The following is a 26,977-nucleotide window of genomic DNA, read 5'->3' as shown; positions in this document are numbered from 1 at the left end:
ACATGCCAAAAGGGCATGTGTGCTTTACATGTACATTTTCAAAATGCATTTTGAAAGCATTTTTAAAATTTGCACATGGTTGCCACCAAGTTCAACTTGGTGGTTAATAGCGATTCCTTAATGCCCAGTTCTCATTAAGGAATTGCTTCTTACATGTGCTTAAGAAATCGCAAATAAGGAATCCTTATTTGCGATTTCTTATTTAGAGAGTCTCAATTTGCGACTCTCTAAACAGGGTCGCAATTTTAAGGAATCACTATTTTAGCGATTTCTTAAAATTGCTTTCAGAATACCTTTGGTACATTCTGAAATGGCTTTTTGCATTCGCAAATGGGCATTCACACCGTTTGCGAATGGAAAAAGCTTTGATACATCTGGCCCTAAGTGTGTCACTTGCTTCCATGATACAATTTGCCAGTGGCTAGTGGACAAACGGTTTGTGACAACAAAGAGACACATGCATTGTATGTCAGGTTTCTTACTTGAACTAGGAGCGTGAACCTGTTTTTGTCCTCTGGAGGACTGACACCTGACCCGGGATACTGAAAATGCAGATCAATCCCATCAAAGTTGAACGAACGCAGTAACTGGATTACAGAGTCAATGAAGATGGCCCTGTTACTGGAACTGGATACCATTGTGGTAAACCTGGAGAGGAATTAAATTGTGTTAATCTAAGAAAGCAGAGGATATTTCTCTAGTACCCTCGCATAATGGTCTTTATGTGTCAAGGAAGTGCCCCTGTCCATCGTACACACTAATTAGTCCCCCAGTTTTACACACACAATCACTTAGAAACACTGCTACCCCTCTCTTAGAATACACAAATGATTCTCATTTTGAAATCTCACATCTCATACTGTACCTTTAACAGTATTGACACAAACTCCTGGAATCTTCTGCTCCATGAAAGATGTCATTAGTGTAGTAATTAAATGATGTGTTTGCTTCTCCCTCACATCTTTGTCACATTGACATATGTCTAAAACCTGCATTTTCTTTTACTAGTCAATACACATCTATCAAAATGCCCTCAGGTGCAAGCAGCTCATCCAGTCCTGGTCTTTCGATTTGAGTACTTGCAGTTTTTCTTTTCTTCAATCTCGACTACAAACCCCAGAATTCCAGGATAAAACCAGAGATGGGTAAGCTGCCCGTGACTGACGTGAAACCGCTTGCGATCTTTGCCATATAAACTCATACTCCGACCCTCACCCTCTTCATGGACAACAGGCACCTTCCTGTGGGTTGTATTATACAGTTTATTTTCACTTGCCACTTGACAACACCTTACAGTAATTGCTGACATGTGTGGTAGGGTTTCTCTTTATATTTATTTCATATTATCATCTTCTGTATTATCAATCCTCCTCCTTCGTCCACTTCCTTCCCCACCTCCTTCCTCATCATCCTCTTTCTCTCATTTCTCACCTTAGGGCTAACACCCAATCTCTCATTTATCTATATGGTCGTGCTTCACCCTGCCTGCTTCATGTCCCAACATCCCCTATCCTTTCATGTTCATTGCTCACTTACTCTGTATCCCCTGTCACTTCTGTATTCTCCTATTATCTCCCCTCTTTCCTGAAGATCTATCGACCTCCCTCTTCATAACCTGCCTGTTGAAAACTGGAGTATTGGATGAGGGAGACAGGTACCCACATCAAGTAATAACAACAGTCCTTGTCAGGGTAAACCTTCAAAGTCACTAATATAACCTGAGCTTAAACCCCGAGCTTAAACCCCGCGTAGCTATGGGACAGAAAGGGCAGTCTTAACTTACAGAAAATGTGTAAAGTATTTGCACCTAAGCGGAGGAGCCACCCCTGGATTTACTGAAATTTGCTCCAAACCTTCATGGTAATCACTAACCAGGCACCTACATAACCGCTTCACAGTAGCTCTCCCTGAACACTACACTACACCCCCTCTGAACAAATTATCCACATCATACTATATTACTTACCATCCCACCTCTATAACCACTTAATAATGCCCACAAACTTATTCTAACATTACACCATCAGGCCTACAAACCAAAATAGGCTTCTGCAACTTCCTAACCACGAAAATACCTCTTCTTAACTAATATATCACACCTCTTATGATGTACTGGTCCACACATCCTTCTTAACCACTATGTTGCACTTCTATGTTACCACCAGAAAAGACTTCCTCCTGGATACTGCACCACAGCTCTTACCTAACCAATAAAGTAAACGTATACAAAATCTGTTCTGTCCAGTGTTCAGAAAGGTTTCCAGCTTGTTGACCCCAGCCAGTGCGTAGGGCCTACTGCAGAGGCCCCAGATCCTATGTGCTTATTTAAAATGGCGTATGCTCATTCCCTGTGCAGCCTGTTAACGTGCAACCGTCCTGACAATTGGTAAATGGCTAGGCTGTCGTTCAAAGATGGGAATTCTTAGTACTGTTGTAAATTGACTATGAATGACTGTCTTGACTTTAAATTGATTGTCGACAGATGGGCTCAGCACTGCCTGGTAATCTGTGTATTTGTGATATGAGGGTCGAGAAGGGTGTTACTTTTTGCCGTGTAGCTTAACATTTCTGCTTGCAACATTTGCCTGTAGCAATGTATCAGAATGTACCACAGCTGTGTGTCTGCTAAAATTATATTTCCACTAATATCGAACAGGAAGTGCCAGCTCCAGACTTAATTTATCATGTAGGCAAGCAATATGAATTCGGAAATATAAAGTCCAAGTGTGAACTTAGACCTAATGTAACTTTGTGGCTATAGTGTTTACAGTTTATCCAGTCACTGCAGCTATGGATAGAACCCTTCATTTTAAAATTTATATGCTTTTTATTTGTGCTTATAATGGTCTTTAAACCACAAGGATGTGATTAAAAGCATGGAGCTTTTGAACAGCTGTCAGCACGTGACAGAAAGTAGTGAGTTCTCATGATAACACCCTACCATTGTGTTCCAAAGGGTGCAGTGAAGAAAAAACAGGACCTCTCTAAAGAAGATTTGAAATGGACATGCACAACAGCTCAATAACTGTATGAACACAGGCACTAATATTCTTAAAGCACCAGTAACCTCATACCCACAATCCTACAGTCACAGATTACTCGTAGGTCTCCTGTCTTGGTTTTCCTTCTCATAGCTGATGTATATCAGTGCCCATCCATAAAACAAATAAAACAGGCTACACTACTGTAGGACACTGGCTCTTGTTGCAGTTACCCCCCAACTTTTTGCCTGATATTGATACTGACTTGACCAAGAGTGTGGTGGGATCCTGCTAACCAGGCCCCAGCACCAGTGTTCTTTCCCTAAAAATGTACCATGGTTTCCACAATTGACACACCTTTGACACACAGATAAGTCCCTTGTAAAATGTACCAGTAGTACCAAGAGCCCTGTTACCAGATAGGGTCCCTAAGGGCTGCAGCATGTGTTGTGCCACCCTAAGGGATCTCTCACCTTACACAAGCACACTTCCATTGCATATTGTGTGTGTTGGTGAGGAGAAAAAGGCAAAGTCGACATGACACACCCCTCAGGATGCCATGCCCACAAACCACTGCCTGTGGCATAGGTAAGTCAACCTTCTAGCAGGCCTTACAGCCATCAGGCAAGGTTCACTATACCATAGGTGAGGGCATAGCTGCATGAACAATATGGCCCTACAGTGTCTAAGACCATTCTTGGCCATTGTAAGTGCAGTGTAGCCATACTGAGTATGTGGTCTTGGAGTTTGTCATTACGAACTCCACAGCTCCATAATGGCTTCACTGAATACTGGGAAACCCCCACTGATGCCAGCATGGGATTTATTAAACAATGCACACAGAGGGCCTCTTAGAGGTGTCCCCTGTATTTTACCCAATACTCTAGTGTAGGACTGACTGGCCTGTGCCAGCCTGCCACTAGCAGACAAGTTTCTGACCCCATGGGGTGAGGGCCTTTGTGCTCTCTAAGGCCAGAACCAAAGCCTGCTCTGGGTGGAGGTGCTTCACACCTCCCCCCTGCAGGAACTGTAACACCTGGTGGCGAGCCTCAAAGGCTCAGGCCTCGTGTTACTGTGACCCAGGGCACTCCAACTAGTGGAGATGCCCGCTCCCCGGACAAAGCCTGACTTTTGGCTGCAAGTTCAGCAGGAAACTTAGGAAAAACAAGGAGGAGTGACCACTTCAGCTGGGATCATCCCTAAGGTGTCCAGAGCTGAAGTGACCCCCTCCCTGCAGAATCCTCCATCTTGATTTGGAGGACAGGGACCAATAGGGTTAGGAATGTGCCTCCTCCCCAAAGAGAGTGGACACATGGAAGGTGTTGCCACCCTCAGAGACAGTCACCCTCAGGGACAGTAGTCATTGGCTACTGCCCTCGGTCCCCTGTAACGCCCCTAAATCTTGTATTTAAGGGCTTCCCTGAACGCAGCTCACCAGATTCCTGGTGACCTCACAAGAAGAAGGAGGACTGCTAAGCTGAAACCCCAGCAGAGAAAAAGGAAGACGACAACTGATTTGGCCCCAGCCCTACCGGTTTGTCTCCTGCTTCAAAGAACCTACAAAAGAACAGCAACGCATCCAGATGGACCAGCAACCTCTGCCAAGCTCCAAAGGACTGCCCTCATCCAAAAGGACCAAAAACTCCTGTGAACAACAACCCTGTCCAAGAAGAAACCAACAACCTAGGACTCCTCCCTCACTCCAAATGCGTGAGTTCTAACCACTCTGCACCTGACGCCTATAACGCTTGTCCAGGTGGCCCAACCAGTTCGAGAGGATCCCCAGGCTATTCTGAGTAAGGTCCCACCTGGGTTGACATCTCCACCCCTCCGTGAAGATGCCTGAGATGGCATCCCGAGGAGCCCCATACCGCAAAAAGCTCTGGACGAAGCTATCCGATGCTGAAAGACCCACTGCACCCGCACTGGAGAAATCGACACCCAGTGCAGCCACATTCAGCAGGCGACCCTCCTCCCTGTCCAACCGGTGGTGTGCCCGAGACACCCCCCTGGACCTCAGCTGCAGCCTCTGAGTGATAATGGAGTCCCTTCATAGACCAGCATTGGAAGCCTGAAGTCCTGTTTGCACGCTGCACCCGGCCGCCCCTGTACCGCTAAGGGTGTGTGTTTGGTGCATACTTGTGACCCTCCAGTGCTCCTCTAATCACCCCTGGTCTGGCCTTTGAGTCGTGGGTACTTACCTGCAGGAAGACCTGATCCTGAGTACCCCCGTCTCCATAGGAGCCCACGTTGAAATTGTTCATCTTTGACCTCTGCACCCGGCCGGCCCCGTTTTGCTGGTGGAATGTGTTTGGGGTTAACTTGAACCCCAACCGGTGGACTTCCTAAAACCTGAGACTGAAACTGTAAGTGTTGTACTTAACTGCAAATCGAACTAACATTTCTCCCCCCCAGGAACTGTATCTGAAAATTGCAGTGTCCAGTTTTAAAACAGATTATTGACAATATTTCAAAAACTGTATAACTTATCGATTTCAAACACAGTACTATTGCTACATATGTGAAATATTAATCTATTGAAGTACTTACCTGCAACTTGATTCTTGTGGTTCTAGAAATAAATTAAGAACATATATTTTTGGTATATAAAAATCATTGGTCTGGAGTTAAGTCATTGGGTGTGTGCTTCTTCGATTGTCTGTGTGTGTACAAACAATGCTTTGCACTACCCTCTGATAAGCCTAACTGCTCGACCACACTACCACAAAGAGAGCATTAGTATTATCTACGTTAGCCTCTGTTAAGCCTCTGGGGAACCCCTGGACTCTGTGCACCCTATATCGCATTTTGATATAGTATATACAGAGCCAGCTTCCTACACTTACTAAGTACGAATATTTGGCAAGTGGCAGAAGACAAAGGAAAGCAAGCATTGACAAAACAATCTGATCTGGCTTTATGTGTGCTGCTTTGTATACAGACAGGCATGCATAAATGATGCTTTCCTGCAACAGCACATTCAAGGCATACATATTGGCCTTGTGTTGGGCCTAGCCCTTTCTGCAGGGTCACCCTCACATTTTTTGCCTTCCCCCATCTGTTTTTCTGAATACCGTTTTGTTGGCATTAGAACTCTGTGTACTTTACCACAGCTATCCAGTTCTAAAGTGCTTGCTCCTTCAAACATGGTAAAACCGGGCTACAACTAATTGGCACATTTAATTTACTTGTAAGTCTCTAGTAAATGGTACTACATGTACTCATGGCCTGTAAATTAAATGCTACTAGCACTCATTCTGCCACCCACTTAAAGTAGCCTTTAGAAACCAGGCATATGGAAAACAAGATCCGGCATTAAAATCTTCTCCTACATTGCTACTAAATCATGGAATGACCTGCCGCTACACATAAGAGCCTCCTCCTCACTTAATGAATTCTGCAAGAAACTGAAGACCTGGCTTTCTGAGTAGTCAGCCAGGCCCTACATGTGCCTAGACTCACCTGCGCAGCATCAGAATACACTCCTGGGTGATAGTGGGCTCTACACATATGCATAATATAACATAACATAAAATCTGTCTCAGGCCTGGCACTGTGGCATGTAGTGCAGTTTTAATCTGCCAGTTCGTCATGGCAAAATAAACCTTTTTTCAGGCCCAAACCTTCCTTTTTATTACATATAAGTCACCCCTAAAGTAGGCCCTAAAGGCTCGTAGGGCAAGGTGCATTGTATCTAAAAAAGAGGACATGTTTAAGTATTAATTTATTTATGGTTTTCATAGAGCGCATGGGTGCTCATAAGAGTGTCCCGGCGCTATGATCAAAACATCAGCGGTCAGAAACATACAGAAATGTTAAAATACCTGGTTAAACAGCCATGTTTTTAAACCCCGTTTGAAGGAGCTCTCCTCTTCCCTGGCATGTAGATTACGGGGGAGAGAATTCCAGTTAGACGCGGCCAAGGAGGAGCCGCCCAATTGTTTCCTCTTTCTCTTGGGCATTATAGCCACTGGGGCATATGAGGAGGGCAAAGCTCTTGTGGGGCAGTAGTGGATATGTTTGTTGGCCAGATAACTGTGCCCCTTCTTTGTGAAATGCTCTGTGGGCCATCATTATCCCTTTAAAACAAACTCTTTGGTGAATCCGCAACTAATGTGATTGTGTTTTCGAAGATTTAACAGGTGGGCTGGAGCCTCTTGAGTTGATACAGTGGGACGCTCCAGTACAAAGCATTAGCATAATCCAGCCCTGAGGTTATAACCGCATGGATAACCATTTTCTGGCGCTGTGCTGGACGCAAAAATAAAATACATTTCAAGGCTCTCAAAAGGCCAAAGCAAAATCCTATCATGATGTCAACCTGGAACCTGAAGGGCAGTTCATTGTCAAACTTTACATCCAAATTACGGGCCACCTTAACAGGGGAGGGAAGAGAGGGAGCACAACTTGGTCAGAAATCATTACCCCAAATAGGAGAGGGGGGAACCATAGACAAATACCTCAGTCTTACTGGAATTAGTTTGGAGATTATTCTGTCTCATCTACTTAAATACTGCTAAGAGACAAGCCACAAAACAATCCTGGACTTTGGGAGTATTCTTATCTCAAGTAAGGATGATTTGTGTGTATGTCAGCATAGGACACAACCTGAACTCCAAACGACTCCACAAGTAATGCTAGAGAGTTCATAAAGACGTTAAAAAATGTGGGGCTCAGGGCTGAAACCTGAGGTCCTCCAAAGCTGAGAGTTGTTGGGTCAGAAGCAAAAGGTGGCATCCAGACTGACTGACTTCTGTTCAATAAAAATGATCCAAACCATGCCAAGGCGGCCTCACCTGTCCCAATCTTACTCAGTCACTGAGTAAGGATAGGATGAGAGACCATACTGAAGGCAGCCGGTAGATCTAAAAGTGAAAGGGCTGCCTGCTTCCCATGGTCTACTGCTAGCCTGATGATTTCAGCTACTTCCATAAACGTCGCTTCCTTACTATATATCAGGAGAAAGCCTGACTGAGATGCCTGCAACAACTGGTGCTAATAAGTTTCTCCAGTATTTTAGAGAATGCTGGCAAAAGAGAAATAGGCCTATAATTGGCCAAAAAGACTTATCGCCGGTGAGTTTTTTCACTAGTGTGCTTACGTTTTACATGTCCTGGTTCTGAAAAATCCTACAGTTGTTTTTTAGTACTGTAAGGCCTATCTCTCCCATTGACTAGCAATGAGTTTCCTCGTTACATTTGCTACAGTACTAACTTTGGATTGGGATCAGAGAGAGATATGCTGTTTAAACTCAAATTCATGGTAATTTAAAATCCACTGTAATGGTATAGTCGAATTTTCAGTCACTTTTCTAAAGTTGGCATTTTTTTGTCCTAACCATTTGATGCCTGAAGCCTGCGTCTTCCGTCACATGACTGTGAATGGGTATGCAGCTGGTTTTGTGTATTCCTGCCAGACAAAGACACAAAAGGGGCTTAGGTGTAGTCAGAATAGGTCATCCTGTCAGGATGGCTCAGGGCAGAGCTGTGCCCTTCCCCACTTAAATTTCAAAGGGCTTTGCCTCCTGCACTGAATTTGTATGTATTTTTGTTTATGTAATTTTTTCATTACATGATGCTGGCAAGACAGCTAAATGTCTTGCCAGGTCAAATATAAAAAGGCTGTTGCAGTGGGGAAAAAACAAAAAAGGATTACTTTGAATACACAAAGCATATATGAGATACATGATTGTATGTGAGATGACTCAATGCACTTTTTAGATGAAAAATAATTCATGCAATGCACTGCAAGTAATCCATAAGAGAGGGAATTATAATAACAGACAACAGCATGATATAATCGAATAATGCTCTTGTAGGCAGGACCAGATGCAAGTCCTAAAAGGGTGCAGATACTTCTCTGTTCAATGCAATACACACAAAAAGAAAGACCTTCAAACAATGAGCAGTTCCGATGAAAGGTGTATTGAGTAAAGGCCTTTATTCAGCTATCCACTAATACATTTAGGATTTATGGACCCATAAAATCAGGCAAAGAGCTAACTGATTCTGATATGGTCATGTTTTGGATGTATTTTGGGCAGGGGTGTAGCTCTAGGGTGGGGGGTCTGGGGTGTTCCACCCCTCTAAAAATGTATTCTGTAGTAAATGGATGGGTACAAGTGCTTTCAGTCAGGTAATGTGAAGTGTCTGTTGGATTTCACCTGGATGTTTTACATGCCCATACTGACAAAAGAGAAACACACACTTGAAGGCTTTAGAAAATATTGATGAGTTTGAAAAACTATTGTGTTTTAAGTACCTCTAACAGTTCGTCATCCTATCTCTTTCCAATGTCCCTTCAGCCCTCCTCATGTCCTGCTTCTCATATAATGTGCTTTAACAAGATGTCCCACAGCGTAATTGTTGGGAGATCTGAAGCTCACACTCCCCCAATTATACTGACCAGGATACGCTCCTTATTTTGAGACTGTATTCACCTATAAACAAATATGCATGAACACATCCACAAACAACTCACGCAAAAACACACACACACACACTCAGCATTACATTTATGATGCTAGATAACTTCCTATTCAGGTAAGCCCAATATACAATGGCACACATATTGGGCGGGTGGCCGATATAAGGAAGGAAAAGAACTACACATGGAGCCATATTTGTGATATAGCTTGCTGAGTTGAGGTATGTGTTTTAATGAGGGACAGAGAAGTGTGTTATACTGTGAGATATTCCAAGAAGGGAGTCTGCAGTTAGATTATGCCATTTCTTTAGAATGTCACGTTGTGTACAATAGTTCACTTTTTAGTTTATTTTTAATGTGTCATGAGGGTATGGCAGTGTGGCTTGGGCATGTGCTGTGTCTTCATCACATTCTCTGAGATTATTCTGGTCCTCATACCAATGAGTGGACGTGTTACTGTCCCAAGATTTTATCAAGATGTTACAAGCTTAACCCTTCTCCTTGTAATCACAGAAAATTAGCAGGGGCAGTACAGTGCTCGTCAATTCCTAGAAGGCTATCTGTGGGCCTGCCTGCCCCTTTCACCCACTGGACTGAAACAGAGATTGGGACAGGTAAGCGCAGATGAATGAAAATAGGGATTAATATTCTTCAAACTATAAGCATATTTCATGGGCATATTCCATTATGTGTCACCTTTACTGATGCCATGGCCCTTTATAGTGGGCTGCAGATTTATGTGGAGTGTCATGTTGACAGACGTATCCCCCAGGACAAAAGTGCTCCCAATGTAGCTGGTAGCTCCTAGTCTCTGGCACACAGACTGGGTTATCAATCCTATGTCCTCCTAACAACTTAAATTGGGGGCCAAGGAAATTTGGACTCATTGGTGCTGCCAAGTACTCACCACTTTTGAAGGTGCCAGGCACATTTACTCTACTGCAAAATCACAGCCAGACCACATGAATGTAGGTGTGTCATCCTTAGAAATATACACCAAAGCAGGAATAGGAGAGCTGAGAGACCAAGGAAGAGGATAGAGAAAACCCAAACAATGGAGTCAGCCTGGCAGCTGTTTCCCACCTTTAATTGAATACTGAAGAATTGTCCAGATCCCAGGACCTTGAGACAATGCAGTATCATTTGTGTCCTTAATCACTACACTAAGAGACCACATGCTTTCACAGAGAGAGTACAGTAGGAGAATGCAGAAAGTTCATTGATGTAACAACAGGTCTATCCTTAGCAATATTAATCTAAATCCCACAAATTCTGAGATCTGAACCCTCAATCACTGTCCCCATGGATTCCTGTGCCCAGCACTCACTGCATTCACAGAGACCCATGCCCCTTCATCAGCTGCAGGAGGAAAGCAGAGCATGAATCCAAATTACTGATCAAGCCAGTCCCTACACCAGGAGACACAGAAGAAATGAATGTCTTGAGCTACCCAGGAAATTAGGAGTCAGATCTTCACCTTTGTGCTTAAGATGAAGAGGTCGTCCTCCTGCCACAGTGAACTACATTGTCCCTGCTTATAAGCAGATTGATAAAAAGAACCATTTGAGCCAACAACTCCAGGTAGAACACACTTGGTACACTTGGACTGGGCTGGACCCACGCCCAAACCTACAAACTCATTTTAGATGGAAATGATGTTGCTTCAAACTGCATTACCACATTCACTATGCCCCAGTATCCCTGAGCATGAAATTGAGGACAGTGTTTTAGCTGCCAGAAGTAGTACCCCAGTAAAGCCTAAAATAGCTGATTGCTACTAAGCCTTAACAGAGTTGAAAAGAAGTGCAGGAGACTTCAGAGAGATACCAATAGGTACCCAGTGGTTAAGGCCCCTCTCAATGGATTTTAATAAAATGTAGCAGTGCCAAGTGCACCACTCCATTGAACAGCATGTGCCGGTGGAATGAAGGTTGTTCATGAAGGAATATTCACATGATCTCCTTAAAGCAACAGAGGTAAAACTGATCAATGTAATACATGTGGCCTGCTGTTTATCAGAGAGGGTGATATTAATCAGTGCACACACCTTTATAAAAGCTAACATGCCATGCACTAACATCTTTGTTTCATTCACGTTCTAGGAAATGTAATAAAATGTCTGTCTTTTGATCTCTGTGGTATTAGAGTGCTTTTTGTGCTGAATCAGAAGTGTTTCCAAGAGTTGCGGGTGAGAGTGAGAACTGACTTTGAGTGCCCAAAAAGTGAGAGTTTGTGCATGCTCATTGCAGAACAAAGGTGATTGATTTGAACTTGAATGAAGGTAGGTAAGGAAATGACTCAGGTTTTATGTGGGACCCGGTTGTTGGAGGGACTGCACATGGAGCCCCAGGTTGTTACCTTACAGTTGACTTGAATGCCATGCTAGGTCTAGGAAGAGGGGGTTGTAGCTTCCTAGAAGCCCAGGTCCGATAGCTGATGCACACTAAGCCAGTCAGGTGGCACATTGCTCCGACTGTGAAAGTGTGTTTCATAACTAGAAAATACAGTGCAGAGTTTAATTGGACTCTTATGTTTGTAATTCAAGTGGTGAGCAGACTGAGTTTGCAGAAACGTACCTGTGTGTGTGTGGATGTGTGTGCGTGTGTCTGTCGGGGTGGGGGTGAGTGGGTGAAGTAGGGAGTGTCAACGATAGGGTCTGTGTTTTCATTTGTTTGTGTGTGAGAGAGATCACTGAGCTTGAGTCCTGGTCCAAGGGCCTGGATCATATTCCATTGGGAAGTATGTGAGCACCTCTTTTCTAGAGGGTTGAGTACAAACATGCCTGCAGACTAGGGACCTAATTTATATGTTGGCAGAAAGGGAACTCTGTTGCAATGGCGATGGTGTTGCCTCCCTGCTATATAGTGATCTGAGGTTTAATCATGGCAGATATTGCTCCATCTCCATGGTGATTAAACTCCTCTAAGGACCATCAGAGGCAGGCCTCTAATTCAGCCCACCTGATTTAGATGGGTGGAATTATAGGTCAGTTTTCACTGCCCGTAACCATCAGAAACACCCTAGTGCTAAAGGGCAGTGAAAATTGCTAAATGCTCCTGGGGGGCATTTTTATTTTATTTTCAATAAGAAAATCCCACTTTGGGATTTTTTTTTCTCTCACAGTACAGATTGGTTCAAGGCTCTGTCATGTTGATGGAGTCCTGCACCAAATTGCTAAAAGGCAACAGTTCCTGCCAATGCTTTAGAAATTACTGCCAGCCATTTCTAAATTAGGGAGGCAGCACCTGCATCAGGGAAACTGAATAATTGACTCTGTCACCCTGGCAGGGAAACAGACCGTCTGCCTAAATATAAATCGGTCCCTAGGTCTCTTCTCTGTTAATAACTTTGAAATTTTGATGTTGCTCAAAGCCTTCCAATCAGCGCATGGGGTAAACCTGGTGTGAGTGACAGTGCTTGTGTGTGGCTGATGGTCCTTCTGCAAAGCAGGGAGTATCTGTGTAGGAAGTCAGGTCGGAACATGCGAGGATTAAGGCCTCACTCATTCTTTGGCTCCCAAAATATGATACCATATTGCCCTAAGTGCTTTACACTCCCTTTTGCAATCTTGTCTGCACATCTCTTCCTTCTAACAACTGGATTAACCATTAAGCAAAATAAGTGTGTGCTGAGCGCATCAACGGAAGGGGGCACCACAGAAATGTTCCATTGCCGGATTTGTCATGGACCATATGTAAAGTACTGCAAATGGCGCAGCTCATTTCTGACAAAGTAAATATTTCTGGTTACTTTAGATTGTTTGTCAGTTGATTCAACATCAGATCTATCACATATAGTTAAGTGTTATACTTAGGTACTTAAAAGATGGACAGCCTATTGAACACTTTCTAACCTTTCTCGAAATAAAAAGCCATACTGGTGAAAAACAAGACTCAGTCATACTGAACTTTATAAAATAGTTGTAGAAGACAATATTGTGTGCCTTTTCAAATATAGACTTTTGCTCAGAAATTGCTCAGCTGAGCTTTCATTTTCTCAGTTGAAGTATATTAAAAATCCCTGCTGAGCAATTATGCTACTGGGCAGGCTGGATCCCTCATCACTACTAAATAAAGAAGCAAACGTGTTACGTAAGCTTAGTTTTGTGGATCTGATCAAAGCCTTTACAATTAGAAAAGTAGGGGAAAACTTAAATAAAGTGTAAGTATACAAAAATAAGCATTTTTTTCTATCTTACTGTAACTTTTGTTTCATTTCGAAAAAATAAAATTCTATATTACGGTTTATTGTTGTTTATATTTTGAATTAGATACATACGGGTGCACCAAAATCTTTTAAGTGCTTATGGCCTCTGAAGGTCTTAATCCGGCCTTGCTTCTAACCACTGCACATCACCTACTTGATGACAAATACAGTGCATATTGGCATCAGTAATCAAATACCCCTTCATTAAATTATATGAGATTGGTCTGTGAGACCTCTCAATCTGGCAAACTTCACCAATATTAGTTATTAAGTTCCACTCAGAAGTTCTGACAACATGGAACTAGCCGCCTACATGTGAAACTACTACATACCACACTACTTAGAGAACCATTTGTCACTAGAAAATGGAGGCAGTCCCATCTCCCGAGTACTTCTGCCAGTGAAAGTTTACCAGATATAAACTGGCTGCCTCTGCAGGGACCCCCTGGCCATCTAAAGATGTTATGGAATATTTTGTATTCATTATCCCAAGCATTGCAATCTCTCATTGGAGTGTTTATGACAAGAGTGCAGCACACCCCTTTCAGACAGCTGCTTTGCTCCCTTAAAAGAAAAACAACTGTTTAAGCCTCTTCCCTCACCTGGGAGGGTTCAAGAAAACATCCAGCCTTAAGACAAACTGCAACAAAGCATACTGGGACCTATCAACTTAGAATCATGATCATCTCATAATCAAAGTGGAGGGACAGGGAATGGGAAAGGCTCGTGAACAGGGACAACAAAGAGTAGGGCTAGGATTGCTGGTACATACTGTGGGTATTCCCTAATAGAGTCTATTCTGCGTTGTAGTCCTTAGGACATGAGCAGTAAGAAATTATAATGAATACACAGCAGTGTATACAACAGAAAACATGACATTTTCATTTAGAAGAGTCAATGCCATCAAAAAAGGTTGTAGTTCAAAACGTCATCCATGAAGAAGGGGGTCAGCATACAGCTTGTAATGCCTGTTAAAGATGTTAACAAAGGCCCACAGGGCCTCCTTTCAAATGCCCCTCACATTTGCTGATAAAGCTGTACCATACTGTGGAATACTCTGGACCCACCAGAGGTTTAGGGACGCAGTCAGATCGTGAGCCAGATAAGTAAAGAGATAAACCCAGTTACCAGAAGATGCTGAGATGGACTTTTTTTTCTTGCCTGAAAAGCCAAAGGAGACAAAGCAGAAGCTCAATACTCAAAAATCCCAGTGTGTTTCAGGTATATGTTGACAGCTGCTCCATATCCAAAGGAACACAGAGACACCGTCCTGCAGTCTTCTGATGGAGCTGAAAGTGGGAAACCAGCTTGATGAGAGTGTGGAGGCTTGGGTGCAGGTCTGAGCTCTGCCGTCTGTGAAACCTCCTTCTGATATACTGACAATTCTGAAAGAAGCGACACAGTATTCAACCATGGACTGAGTAAATACCGCTTTTCTTTAAAAAAAAAAAAAAAAAAAAAAACTCAGGAGCAGAAGTTAGAGCTGAACTGGAATCTGCACCTGAAAGCAGTGACCAAAGGAAGGAAGGAATGAGGTAAGGGCTAGGATCAACTCCTAATTCTTCACCTTGGAGACTGTGTCCCACCCATCGTTAGAAAAATAATGGTGGAGTTTTGTGAAGGTGGCAGCCTTCACACTGTTATGCATGGGTTATGTAGCTCCTCTGGTCAAGCATCAGCAGGCTCGTCTCATGGGCTCTGTCAGGATCAAACCTTGTTGCAGCTGTCGACAGACCGAATAGTGACAACACTATCCCATGTCCCCATGATCTGCACTGGACGCCTGCCTAGTCTGCTTTCCCTTTCTAAATAATTACTTTCCGGCCATTCCTGGGAAACATGTCAGAACTAGCACAGAAGCGAAATTCACCAGCACCCACCAAAGGCACAGCCTCATTTGAAGATACAAACTTGACTAGGGCTGGATGTAATGACAGTCTTGCGCTTGTCTTTCTTGATGGTCAAGTAAAGCATAACTCCTCTCAGTAGCCACGAGATATCTTGCAATAGAGTTTACATATAAGAGATGTGAAGTGTGTCCTTAAGAAGGTCACAAATAGGAGGGAAATGCTCGCCGCTAAGCCCCATTTTAGTCAATGACGATGGTACTTGAAACAAGGCACTAAAACTGTTATTTAAGACTTGATAAAAAGCCATGGAGGGTATCAGATGGACGATTGAAGAAGAATCTACCTCCAGAAGGGAAAGAGAAAAAAACAGGGGAAAAAATAAACTACGTTGTCAGTGAATGTTATGAAAAATAGGGCTTTGAATCTATTGCGACGTGTCCATTTCTAAACATGGATTCTTTAAAAACGGTCTAGGCAGAACATGACTGTTAAAAATTGGGTTTTTGGTTGGCAGTAAGGTTTCTCCCTGTCCAAGCAAGGACCCTCACTCTAGTCAGGGCAAAGTAGAAACACACCTGGTTAACCCGCGCTCACCACCTTGGTAGCTTGGCATGAGCAGAAAGTCTTAACCCAGAAGCAATGTGTAAAGTATTTGTACCAACACACACAATAATACAGTGAAACACTACAAAATGGACACCACACAGGTTTAGAAAAATAGTAAATATTTACCTAAGTAAACAAGACCAGTGCTACAATTTGATGTTATGCGGAGTCGTGATGGTGTTGTTTCCCACAATGCAAAGCCACTGGAGTCATTTACAGACTCACACGGACCCTCAGGTACAGTACCTTAGCAAAAGTGTGGAAAACAGACCAGTGCATGGAGTCGGGGAGCAAGGCGTCGCTGGATCCAATGTGGCGTCGGTTCCGGTACTGTGGGGTGAAGGAGCGGAGGTGTCACAAAGAGGTGTCGGGTCCTTGCTGTGGAGCGGTGGAGGTGAGGCGGCATCAGTTGCAAAGAGTCAGTCCCTGGGCACCTCCGGCAAAGTTGAATCATGGCGAAGTCACAATGCTGCAGGGCGACCTCACAGGGTCGCAGTCACATCACAGGGTCACAGGCACTGTGACGGAGTCGGGTGTCATGAACATTGGTGCTACAGCATTCCGATCTTGTGAGTCCTTGGTACAATCGGAGTCGGTGACGCGGGGCCTACGATGTCGGTGGAGTTGTTGCGCTTCTGCAAGGTCCACGGCTCCAGGTGCAGGTGGCGTCCTTATGAAGTCACACGGCGTCATCTGATGTTGTTTCACTGGGATTTCAATCAAACAATCAGGAATTTGTAAAGCGCACTACTCACCTGTGAGGATTTGACCAGATTTGACCGGATATTCACTCTCAGGGTCCAAGGAACTGGAATGGCATCCTCTGACAAGCTAGAGTCGACAACAGGCAGACTCAGAGACTGGTTGGTGAAGCCTTTGCTGTCCCTGAGGCTTCAAAAACAGGAGGATATCTCTCAAGCAGGAATGCACAACAAAGTCCAGTCTTTGTCCCCTTTCACAGGCAGAAGCAGCAACTGCAGGATAGCCCAACAAAGCACAGTCATGAACAGCACTTCTCCTCAGCATTGAGTCGGGGAGCAAGGCGTCGCTGGATCCAATGCGGCGTCGGTTCCGGTACTGTGGGGTGAAGGAGCGGAGGTGTCACAAAGAGGTGTCGGGTCCTTGCTGTGGAGCGGTGGAGGTGAGGCAGCATCAGTTGCAAGGAGTCAGTCCCTGGGCACCTCCGGCAAAGTTGAATCATGGCGAAGTCACAATGCTGCAGGGCGACCTCACAGGGTCGCAGTCACATCACAGGGTCACAGGCACTGTGACGGAGTCGGGGTGTCATGAACATTGGTGCTACAGCATTCCGATCTTGTGAGTCCTTGGGACAATCGGAGTCGGTGACGCGGGGCCTACGATGTCGGTGGAGTTGTTGCGCTTCTGCAAGGTCCACGGCTCCAGGTGCAGGTGGTGTCCTTATGAAGTCACACGGCGTCATCTGATGTTGTTTCACTGGGATTTCAATCAAACAATCAGGAATTTGTAAAGCGCACTACTCACCTGTGAGGATTTGACCGGATTTGACCGGATATTCACTCTCAGGGTCCAAGGAACTGGAATGGCATCCTCTGACAAGCTAGAGTCGACAACAGGCAGACTCAGAGACTGGTTGGTGAAGCCTTTGCTGTCCCTGAGGCTTCAAAAACAGGAGGATATCTCTCAAGCAGGAATGCACAACAAAGTCCAGTCTTTGTCCCCTTTCACAGGCAGAAGCAGCAACTGCAGGATAGCCCAACAAAGCACAGTCATGAACAGCACTTCTCCTCAGCATTTCAGCTCTTCTCCCGGCAGAGGTTCCTCATGAATCCTTGAAGTAATCTGAAGTCTGGGGTTTGGGGTCCAATACTTATACCCCTTTCTGCCTTTGAAGTTGCCCAATTTCAAAGACAATTCTCTGTTGTTTACAGGATCCTGCCTTGCCCAGGCCAGGCCCCAGACACACACCAGGGGGTTGAAGACTGCATTGTGTGAGGGCAGGCACAGCCCTTTCAGGTGTAAGTGACCAATTCTCCCTCTACTCTAGCCCCGATGACTCATCAGGATATGCAGGCTACACCCCAGCTCCCTTTGTGGATCTCCTCTAGACAGTGACACAAACAGCCCAACTGTCAGTCTGACCCAGACAGGGAGTCCACAAACAGGCAGAGTCACAGAATGGTTTGAGCAAGAAAATGCCCACTTTCTAAAAGTGGCATTTTCAAACTAACAATCTAAAAACCAACTTCACTAAAAGATGTATTTTTAATGTTATGGTGTTTGGGGTCTCTGAACTCACAATTTAAAATCAATATATGTTGAATCAATATATGCCAAACAGGGGTAAACCAATCATCAATACAATTTACACAGAGAGCATATGCACTTTAGGGCTGGTTAACAGTGGTAAAGTGCCAGAGTCCTAAAGCCAACAAAAACTGGTCTGAAAAAATAGTAAGAAGAAAGCAAAACGTTTGGGGATGACCCTGCAAAAAGGGCCAGGTACAACAATGACATCACAGGAAAGGAAGGGGCACCATTTTTGGTTCAGAAGGTAAGTTGCAAAATACTAGAATGCCAATCATCCTGAATTGGAACAGCTATAGGTTCGCCCTGGTACTTCTTCACAAGTGAATGGCATTGTTCCTGCCTGGCTCTTACTGGACACCTTCCTTCTCTTTCCGGCCCTCCTTTCCCCATCTGGATATGCTGGTGCAGTGAAAGCCACTTCTGCAATACCCTTGAGGATCTTCATTTTCATGACTGCTCCGATCCAGCCTAATGGGACTATATGAGGTCTTGCAATGGCCACTAACTTGGGCTGAGCAGTGGAAGATGCCTTGCTGAAATGAGCACGGGAGGGCAGCCCTTAACAAGGCAAGCCAATCCGTTTTCCTTGGCGCTGTGGTTCCAACCATGCAAGCTGGCATGCAAGCCCTACAAGCAGGTATAATAAGGCTCCTGGTCAAAAGTTATCAAGAGTAATAACATAAAGAGAGGCCCTCTGTTTATATCTGGGGCGGGGGAGAGGGTTCTCACTGATGGGAATGCACGTTGGTAAAAAAACAATAGAATGGGCTAGCAATGAGTTAGTACTCAGAGTGCATACTGAAAAAAAGACTGACAAATTGATAGAAAGGATGACAGGTACTGCCTATGCTCACCACTTTTCATGCAAAACTCAAATGCTCCAGCAGCCACTGCACCTTACTCAGTTTCAAACTGGAGGCTTCTTTAATGAACCGTATTGTTCTGATACTTTACCCTTGGGAACCAGATCGCTGTTCTATCCTGCTTGCTCCCTAAAAGTGATATCACAATTGCTGCAACTTCTGTCTTCCAGATCTTTATAACTGTTTTTCAGTTTAAAGGTGCTTATGACCAGTCGCAGCTCACGGGAGGGAAAAGGAGCTGCGGGTGATGGGGGAACCAACAAAAAAAAAAAAAAGAAAAGAAACTTACCTTTCTCCCGTGCCGCGCCACTCCGATCTGCTCCAGTCTTGCAGTGCAGACACAGGCTCCCAGCCTGCCCTGCATCTAATCCTACCGCTGCTTTCATGCTACCAGCAGCATGAAAGCAGCATTAGGATTGGATGTAGTGCCCAGCCAGTGAGAGCCTTTGCCTACTCTCCAACTCGGCAATGCGTTTCTGGGTTGGAGAGAGCCTCGTGCGCATGTTGGCCCGAGATGGCCAGCCAAACATGCATACGCACTGAGGCGGAGTGGTGTGCCCCCCCCCCCCCCCCCTCTGTTCCTGTGACGTCCATGGCACCACCACGTTTACAGTAAAAACATAATAAACATAGTTTATTACGTTTTTACTGTAAAAGTTTTGCAGCTGCTGCTTCTGGCAGAGGATGACGCTCCTCCGCCATAGCCGACGAGCTGCCCCTGTTTATAACAACATATTAGGTCTTCTAAATCCTCTTGGTTTTGTCCTTGTTCCCTTTTTAGCTTTGTATGCAATGTATTATCCGATTTCTCACCAAGTATCAATCCATCTCTCTCTCTGTCTCTAATCCTGGCGATTTCTGGTCAGCATCCTTGCGTTTCTATCACACTATGACCCTGTACGTGCCTACGAGGTTTTTGCAGTCAGGTGAACTTTTAACACTAAGAGGGTCATTCTGACCCTGGCGGTAAAATCCGCCAGGGCCAACGACCGCGGGAGCACCGCCAACAGGCTGGCGGTGCTCCCTTGGGCATTCTGTACCGCCGCGGTCAGAAACGGAAAACCGGCGGTGTACCGCCGGTTTTCCGCTGCCCTGGGGAATTCTCCATGGCGGCGCAGCTTGCTGCGCCGCCATGGGGATTCCGACCCCCATACCGCCATCCTTTTCCTGGCGGTTTTGGCCGCCAGGCACAGGATGGCGGTATGGGGTGTCGTGGGGCCCCTGGGGGCCCCTGCAGTGCCCATGCCAATGGCATTGGCACTGCAGGGGCCCCCGTAACAGGGCCCCACCAAGATTTTCAGTGTCTGCTATGCAGACACTGAAAATCGCGACGGGTGCAACTGCACCCGTCGCACCCCTTCCACTCCGCCGGCTCCATTCGGAGCCGGCATCCTCATGGAAGGGTGTTTCCCGCTGGGCTGGCGGGCGGCCTTCTGGCGGTCGCCCGCCAGCCCAGCGGGAAACCCAGAATAGCTGCGGCGGTCTTTTGACCGCGCAGCAGTATTCTGGCGGTTCCAGCCCGGCCGGCGGCTTCCGCCGCTGGCCGGGGTCAGAATGACCCCCTAAGAGCCTCTCACTTAAAAAGAGCTCGCTTTGGAGGCAGAACTTCTAGAATGTTCGGTCCCCATCTTTGGAATGTTCGCTCTGTGGTCTTTCATCATCTTTATAACTTTTTTCAGGCTAAAGGTGTTTATAACAACATATTATGTCTGCTAAATCCCCTTGGTTTTGTCCTTGTTCCTTTTTTTAGCTTTTTGTGCGCTATAAATAAATAAATCAGGTTCCTTCTGTTCATTTAGGTATTTAAAGCACCCCTTAAGAGCTACCTTCTGGCAAGGAAAGACTAAGGTTTATCCTAACCTCCCACAGTTGTCAACAGTTGTACATATATTGATTCAACAGTTTTCATGTGTATGTCTCCCTGTGCTCATAAACTATGTGAAGTGCTTCTATGGTATACTTCTATGATATAGTCTCAAATTATTTTTTTAACAACCATTGTGCTTATGTTACTATGGGGCATATTTACAATCCCCTAGCTTGACCGGCTTCATTGGCTATGTGTCTGCAAACGAGCCATCTTTCACTTAACTGTGCCACACACACGAAGCACTTTACAGGAATGTTCCTATGCTATTGCTAAACAAAGTCAACTTTTACAAACCTACCCAGAATCTCAGATCTTCCAGTAAGACCTTGTTATGTTGCAAAAGAATCAAGAAACCACAGAAGGGTGAACACTCAACTTCTTAGCCTCCTTTCATTGGAATAGGCTCCCTCAGGATCTATGCATTGTTTCAGACTTGTTGACATTTAGGACAAAAATTGGAGACATGGCCATATCCACTTTAGATCTTAATGGGAACCAATAATTGACTCAGTCTAGCACTGGGATATCCCTCTGGAGAGGAGTTGTGCACTTTACAAATACCAAATACAAATACTAGGACGCACCCTTTTCACAGAGGTCACAGGTGAATAGACCATAGTCACAAAATGATCAGCCTGAAGAGAACAGAAAACTCTGCCCCTCCCACCATTGCTAATATGCCCCTATATTGATCTCACCACCTGAAGGCAACCATTTTGTAAAGTGCATGGTGCCCACACAGGTACCCAGTGCTCTGATCCTAGGTTCAGGAACAAGACTTTACTAATGAAAAGGTAGACGAGCCATGCCTTGGGATGTTTCCTGAATGTCTCTTGGTTGTTGGTACCATAAGATACAAGAGCTCCAGAGCCTGCAGTAAGAAACGAATCTACCTATGCGTTGAGAAACACAACAATTAGGAATCATCAGAAGGAATAGGAAGAGCAGATTACACAAATAGGACTGCATTTCTTGAAGCACAATTGTACAAAGAGTGGATCAGAGCAACATGTAACCAAATGGCAAAGTCCCAAGCATTTAAACGTTATGCATTCACCCCACTGATAGCCAATGCAGACCTAACTGGCATGTACCAACTGAATTTCTGTGAGTCATGCCTAAAATCTGTTGTGCAGTGCATTCTGAATAATGTATAAAGACCCCAGGGAGGAATTATGAAGGCAGATGTGGATGGAACTGGCATAGTCACCACGAGATGTGATTATGGTTTGAACAATCATTTTACAACTGCTTGGAAGAAGCAATGTTGGCATTTTTTAAAAGATCTTTAACAAGGAAACCATCTGAACAAGAGCTTGTTGATCTGAGCTTTGAGCGGCCTTAACAATTCAAAGAATTAATAAAAATAAGTTAAACAGCACCAGCGCCTACCCTAAAAAAATTAAAAAAAATAAAACAGGAGATACCAGGTTCCTCAATGTACAGGGAAAAAACTAAATTGCGGCCCACATACAGCTAAGATCCGAATAGCAGTGGGGTCTCTTTGTAAGTAAATAGTTGTGTTCGTTTTTGTTTGCGCAGACAGGTGGTTCTGCGAGTCTGCTCAGAATCTATTTCGGTTTTCACCTGAAGATGAGGTCCTTGCAATTCCTCCCTTTAGTTCACTACAAACAACCTGTATATTGAATATTGCAATCATAATGAAACAGCACCAAGAGCTGAAGAAATGTGAAAGTAAGGTGTGTTTTATTTGAAAATCCGTTTTTCATTGTATCTTTGTATTTTACCGTTTAATCTACAACCTTCTGTAATTCTGCTGCCCTTCAATAATTATCAGGTAAACATTGACTCGCTGTTAATATATTACAGTTAAAATCGAAACAGATGGCAAATGCATGTGATTACATTGTTACACCTGAAGGTCGAATCTTAATGCCTCCGCAACACGAGCTATTTTGCAGTATTCGTGTTGGAAGAAGCAAGTTCAAAAGGAGCAAGTTATTGTAACTGAATTCAATAAATCTATACACATAGGGTTTCCTTGTTTGTGGTCAGTAAAGATGCTAGACCCCTGAAATATATACATGATGTAGATTATTCTTTAACAGTCTAAACAAACACTACAGTAAACTCTATTTAAAATATACACTCAGCCTAATGGACCTTCTGGTGGTAAGTGGTGGATACAGAGCAATAGATGGAGCTTTACCTGGTCATGTCGAACTCATCTCCTCCGACCGCCAGGAGGGTGAGTAGCCTTAGGTTCCTGTGGGCCACAAAAATACGTCATCAACATTCGTCCTGTGGCTGCAGTTATCTAATCACTCCAACAGCCCCTTAATTATTTGGTAACAGTAAGAACGCTGACTGTCCTCTAAACAGACATCCTGTAAAATATACCTCCCAATGTTTGAGCCCTAGCAGCCAGTCATATTGTTCGGCTTCTACTATTTGGTTGTGACGTCAAACCTACAACCTTTTTCAGTAGGGAGAGGATATGGCTCTCTGTGACTGGAACAGACTGGGTTGAGTGGTGGGCCTTCATTTATCAACCCGTTGTATGTTGGTGCCTAAATTCAACCAGCTCAACCAAGACTATAGCTACCATAATGCATTAATTTGCACATATTTGCAAAAATGATAAATAATCTTCAACAAAGCACGTCTAGTGCAGATAGCAGAATGACTTCCGGCAAGCAGAGTGCACAGACATTTCAGCTTAGTTACAAAGGTATAGAGTAGACAAGGATAAACATAGCGGATATGTGAGTAAGACAGACTCATGTTTACAATGTTTCATTAGTCACAACAGATTGACAACTCCTCTTGTTTACATTCCATTTATTTTACTTCTGTTGGTTGTATATGAAGTACTCCAAATGACTGAGACCTGGAGGTTTTATTTCCCTCAGTGTCTTAATAGTTGTCTTTTGGTGCTCCTGCAGTAGCCTGCCAGAGTCACTTCCATGAGCACTTGGCTGCTACTTTTTCACATTAATGTGGATTGTCAAGGGGAAAAAAACAGAGGTTTAGGCAAGCAGTTCAGGACTCGTGAATTTAGACGCTGTTTCTGCTTCATATTAAGTGCTTAGACTGACCTTTTTCTGGCTGTATTTGAATCATAAAAAGCAAGAGTACAGGTATGGCAGTGTTTAATTATTTTAGCCAAATAGTCTTAATACTTTCCACTCCAAAAGTCTTTCAATGGGCACACTTACTATATAGACTGCAAATAAAGTCACTGTAGGTGAGGGTATGCTGATTATTAGCTACATACTTATACAATAATACCCATTATTTTAACATGTATATGAGAAAACTAAGCAACTTGTATGTCTATGCATTCTCTTAAATCTCAGTACACAAAGCCTTGTTGAATAAACCCAGGAATTGGTTGAAGTGCCACGTGTTACATGAGGTCACTTGGGTGCTGTGGACTGTCTACTAGTGACCATGGTAGATTTAATAGTATTCAGGTAGAGGGGGGCACTGTGTCTCCTGCAAGAGGGGGGCACATATCGCCCTCTTGCAGGAGACCCATCTCAATGTGGCTGAGGGCGGGTGCTTCACAAAAGGTGGCGGGGTCAGATTTACTCTAGGGCGTACTCGGCCTTTGCCAGAGGGGTTCTGCTATGGATACGACTGGGGTGCCCTTTAAGAAGATGAATGAACTGATAGAATCTGACAGGAGATATGTGGTGGTCATGGGGCGACTTCAGGGCGAGATTTGGCCATAGTTGGGAATCTATGCTCCTATGATGGTTCAAGAGGGTTCTTTGCTGAGTTGCCCCAGGTCCTGGCCCCATATACCATGCAAGCTATGCTATTAGGAGGAGACTTTAACAGTATTGGTGATCTGTTTTGTGATCAGTCCCATCCCCTGCTGAGTGATTCCCAGGTCCTCCACTTGGCTTGTACAATTTTAGAATGGCAAAAGCAGTGGGGGTTGCTGGCTTTTTGGAGGTGACTGCATCCCCTAGTGAGAGAATACTCATTCTACTCTGGTATGCATGAGCTCCATGTCCAACTTGATACTTTCCTGTGCAGATCTGGGGTCCATGGGGCAGTACACAATGTGGAATATCTATGTAGGACAATCTCAGACCACAACCCAGTCCTGCTGTCCCTGTATTGGGAGAGAGAGCATCCCCACATCCCTGATTGGTGACTGCATGTTGAGGAGTTGGAGGACTGTGTGTTTCAACACAACATCGGCAAGGCAATACAAAACTACTTTGAATAATACGGCCACTGCTACCTCACCCCTGATTGAGTTGTATGCTTTTAAAGCAGTCTTCTGTGGGGCACTGCCTTGCCAAGGTGGTAGAGGTGTGGGTTGTTCAGTGCTGTTGGCTGCTCTGCTTACAGCGAATTCATACACGGGCGCCTTACTCACCACACCTGCCGTTACAATGGCTGGAGCTGGTGGCTCGGGGTGGAGCCCTGCAGGGGCTCGTGGAGTCGGCTGCCTATGGGGTGACTTGAATATGGGATCTATTCAGGGACGGGGACCTTTTCCTGTTTAAGGACCTGTCAGCAGAATTTGAGCTACTGGGGTGGAGGGGTGCAATTATTGTTGCACTAGACTGGGGTGGCAACAATTAGAAGTCATTAGAGGGCTGGTGCCGCTGAACCCCCTACCCATAAATGCTGCCAGTTGCTTTGTACTAAAAATGGCCTTAATAAAGCGGTTGCATGTCTCTATCGGGCCCTGCAGGCTCATATTTTTAACCCTCTAGCAGACCTATGGGAGAAGTGGGAAGGGGACTAACAATTTAAAATCACTGATGCAGATTGGGCCAAGATCCTTCAAAATACCCCTTCAGTATATCGAAATGCCAGGTTTAAATTCATATATTTCTATTTTTTGCACATAGCTTATCTTATGCCTGCCAAAATCAATAGGTACTACCCACGGCCGAGGTAACCTGTCCCAGATATAGTAAAGATCGGGCTGAAATGCTTCATATGGTGTGGGCCGGGCCCTCCCCCAAACTGGATTTTAAGAAGAAGTGACAGGCTGTACTAATGAGATTACCCATCAGATGATTCCTTGTACTCCTGTGGCCTGCTTGCTTGGTGGGTTCCTGCACCCGACTAAGTATAAGACCACTACTACATTTATAGACCTGGCTCTGATCCTGGTGAAGCAGGAAATAACATTTCATTGGAAGGTCCCTAGGAGTCACAGGATAGCCAAATGGAGGGAGGACCTTGTTAAGTGAGCAGGAGTTGAGGGTGCCATTTTACTTCGAGAGGTGAGGAGGGGGCGTGGCTCAATTGATTGAGCCAGAGCCTGGGAGCATCTGGTGGATTGTCTCAAGGATGCTGAGCCAGACACCCCAGTCGGGTCCCTACTACCTGCGGAAGGATTACATGGGGAGACTGTGGGGCTCTGGACATAGAGGAGAACTGGTGATGGTATTCAAATGGGACGGTATGGCATGAGGTGTGGGTTCAGGGGATAGGGTGGGGAGTATGTTATTTTGTAGCTGGGAAGGGCCTGGTTTGTATCACATTATGTGCATTGCTTTTGTATCCTGCGGTATTATGCTTGAAACCTTTTCACGACTAATGTACATTGAGTACTGTGTTGACACCAGGATTGTGTTAATTATGATAATGAAATAAAAAAGCATCTCCTTATAAGGGTTTCAGATAGAAGGAATAAAATACAAAGCACGCTCTGGCAATCTTGTGGCTCTTGAATGGAGATGAAGATTAACACTGATGCTGGCACCAAACTCCCACTGATAACATGGAAGAGAAATAGACCCAGGCATAATAACCAGAAAGTGAATCGAGAAGAATTTCCAAGTGCTAGAAACAAAAATCAGGGACAAAAACTAATAGCTAAGGAGTGCGGAATGTGGAAAGGGATGTTTATTAATTTGGTTCACATCCTTTTTCTGGAATTCATGGCAT

At 44.5% G+C, this 26,977-nt stretch overlaps 1 protein-coding gene across 1 annotated transcript in view; it reads right to left on the bottom strand.

Moving 5' to 3' along the window:
- Positions 1-26,977, bottom strand: part of LOC138301608 (chitinase-like protein 3) — an 87,291-nt gene that overhangs the window by 49,788 nt on the left and 10,526 nt on the right. Inside the window, exons 4-5 of the mRNA XM_069242122.1 lie at positions 23,262-23,318; positions 483-648 (exon numbers count right to left, since the gene is read on the bottom strand). Coding sequence (XP_069098223.1) covers positions 483-648; positions 23,262-23,318 — 223 coding nt within the window. The remainder of the gene's footprint in view (positions 1-482; positions 649-23,261; positions 23,319-26,977) is intronic.

Source organism: Pleurodeles waltl, chromosome 6 (assembly GCF_031143425.1).
Source record: "Pleurodeles waltl isolate 20211129_DDA chromosome 6, aPleWal1.hap1.20221129, whole genome shotgun sequence".
NCBI lineage: Eukaryota > Metazoa > Chordata > Amphibia > Caudata > Salamandridae > Pleurodeles > Pleurodeles waltl.
The sequence above is the reverse complement of the archived record's forward strand: the minus strand, read 5'-3'. Positions and strand labels throughout refer to the sequence as shown.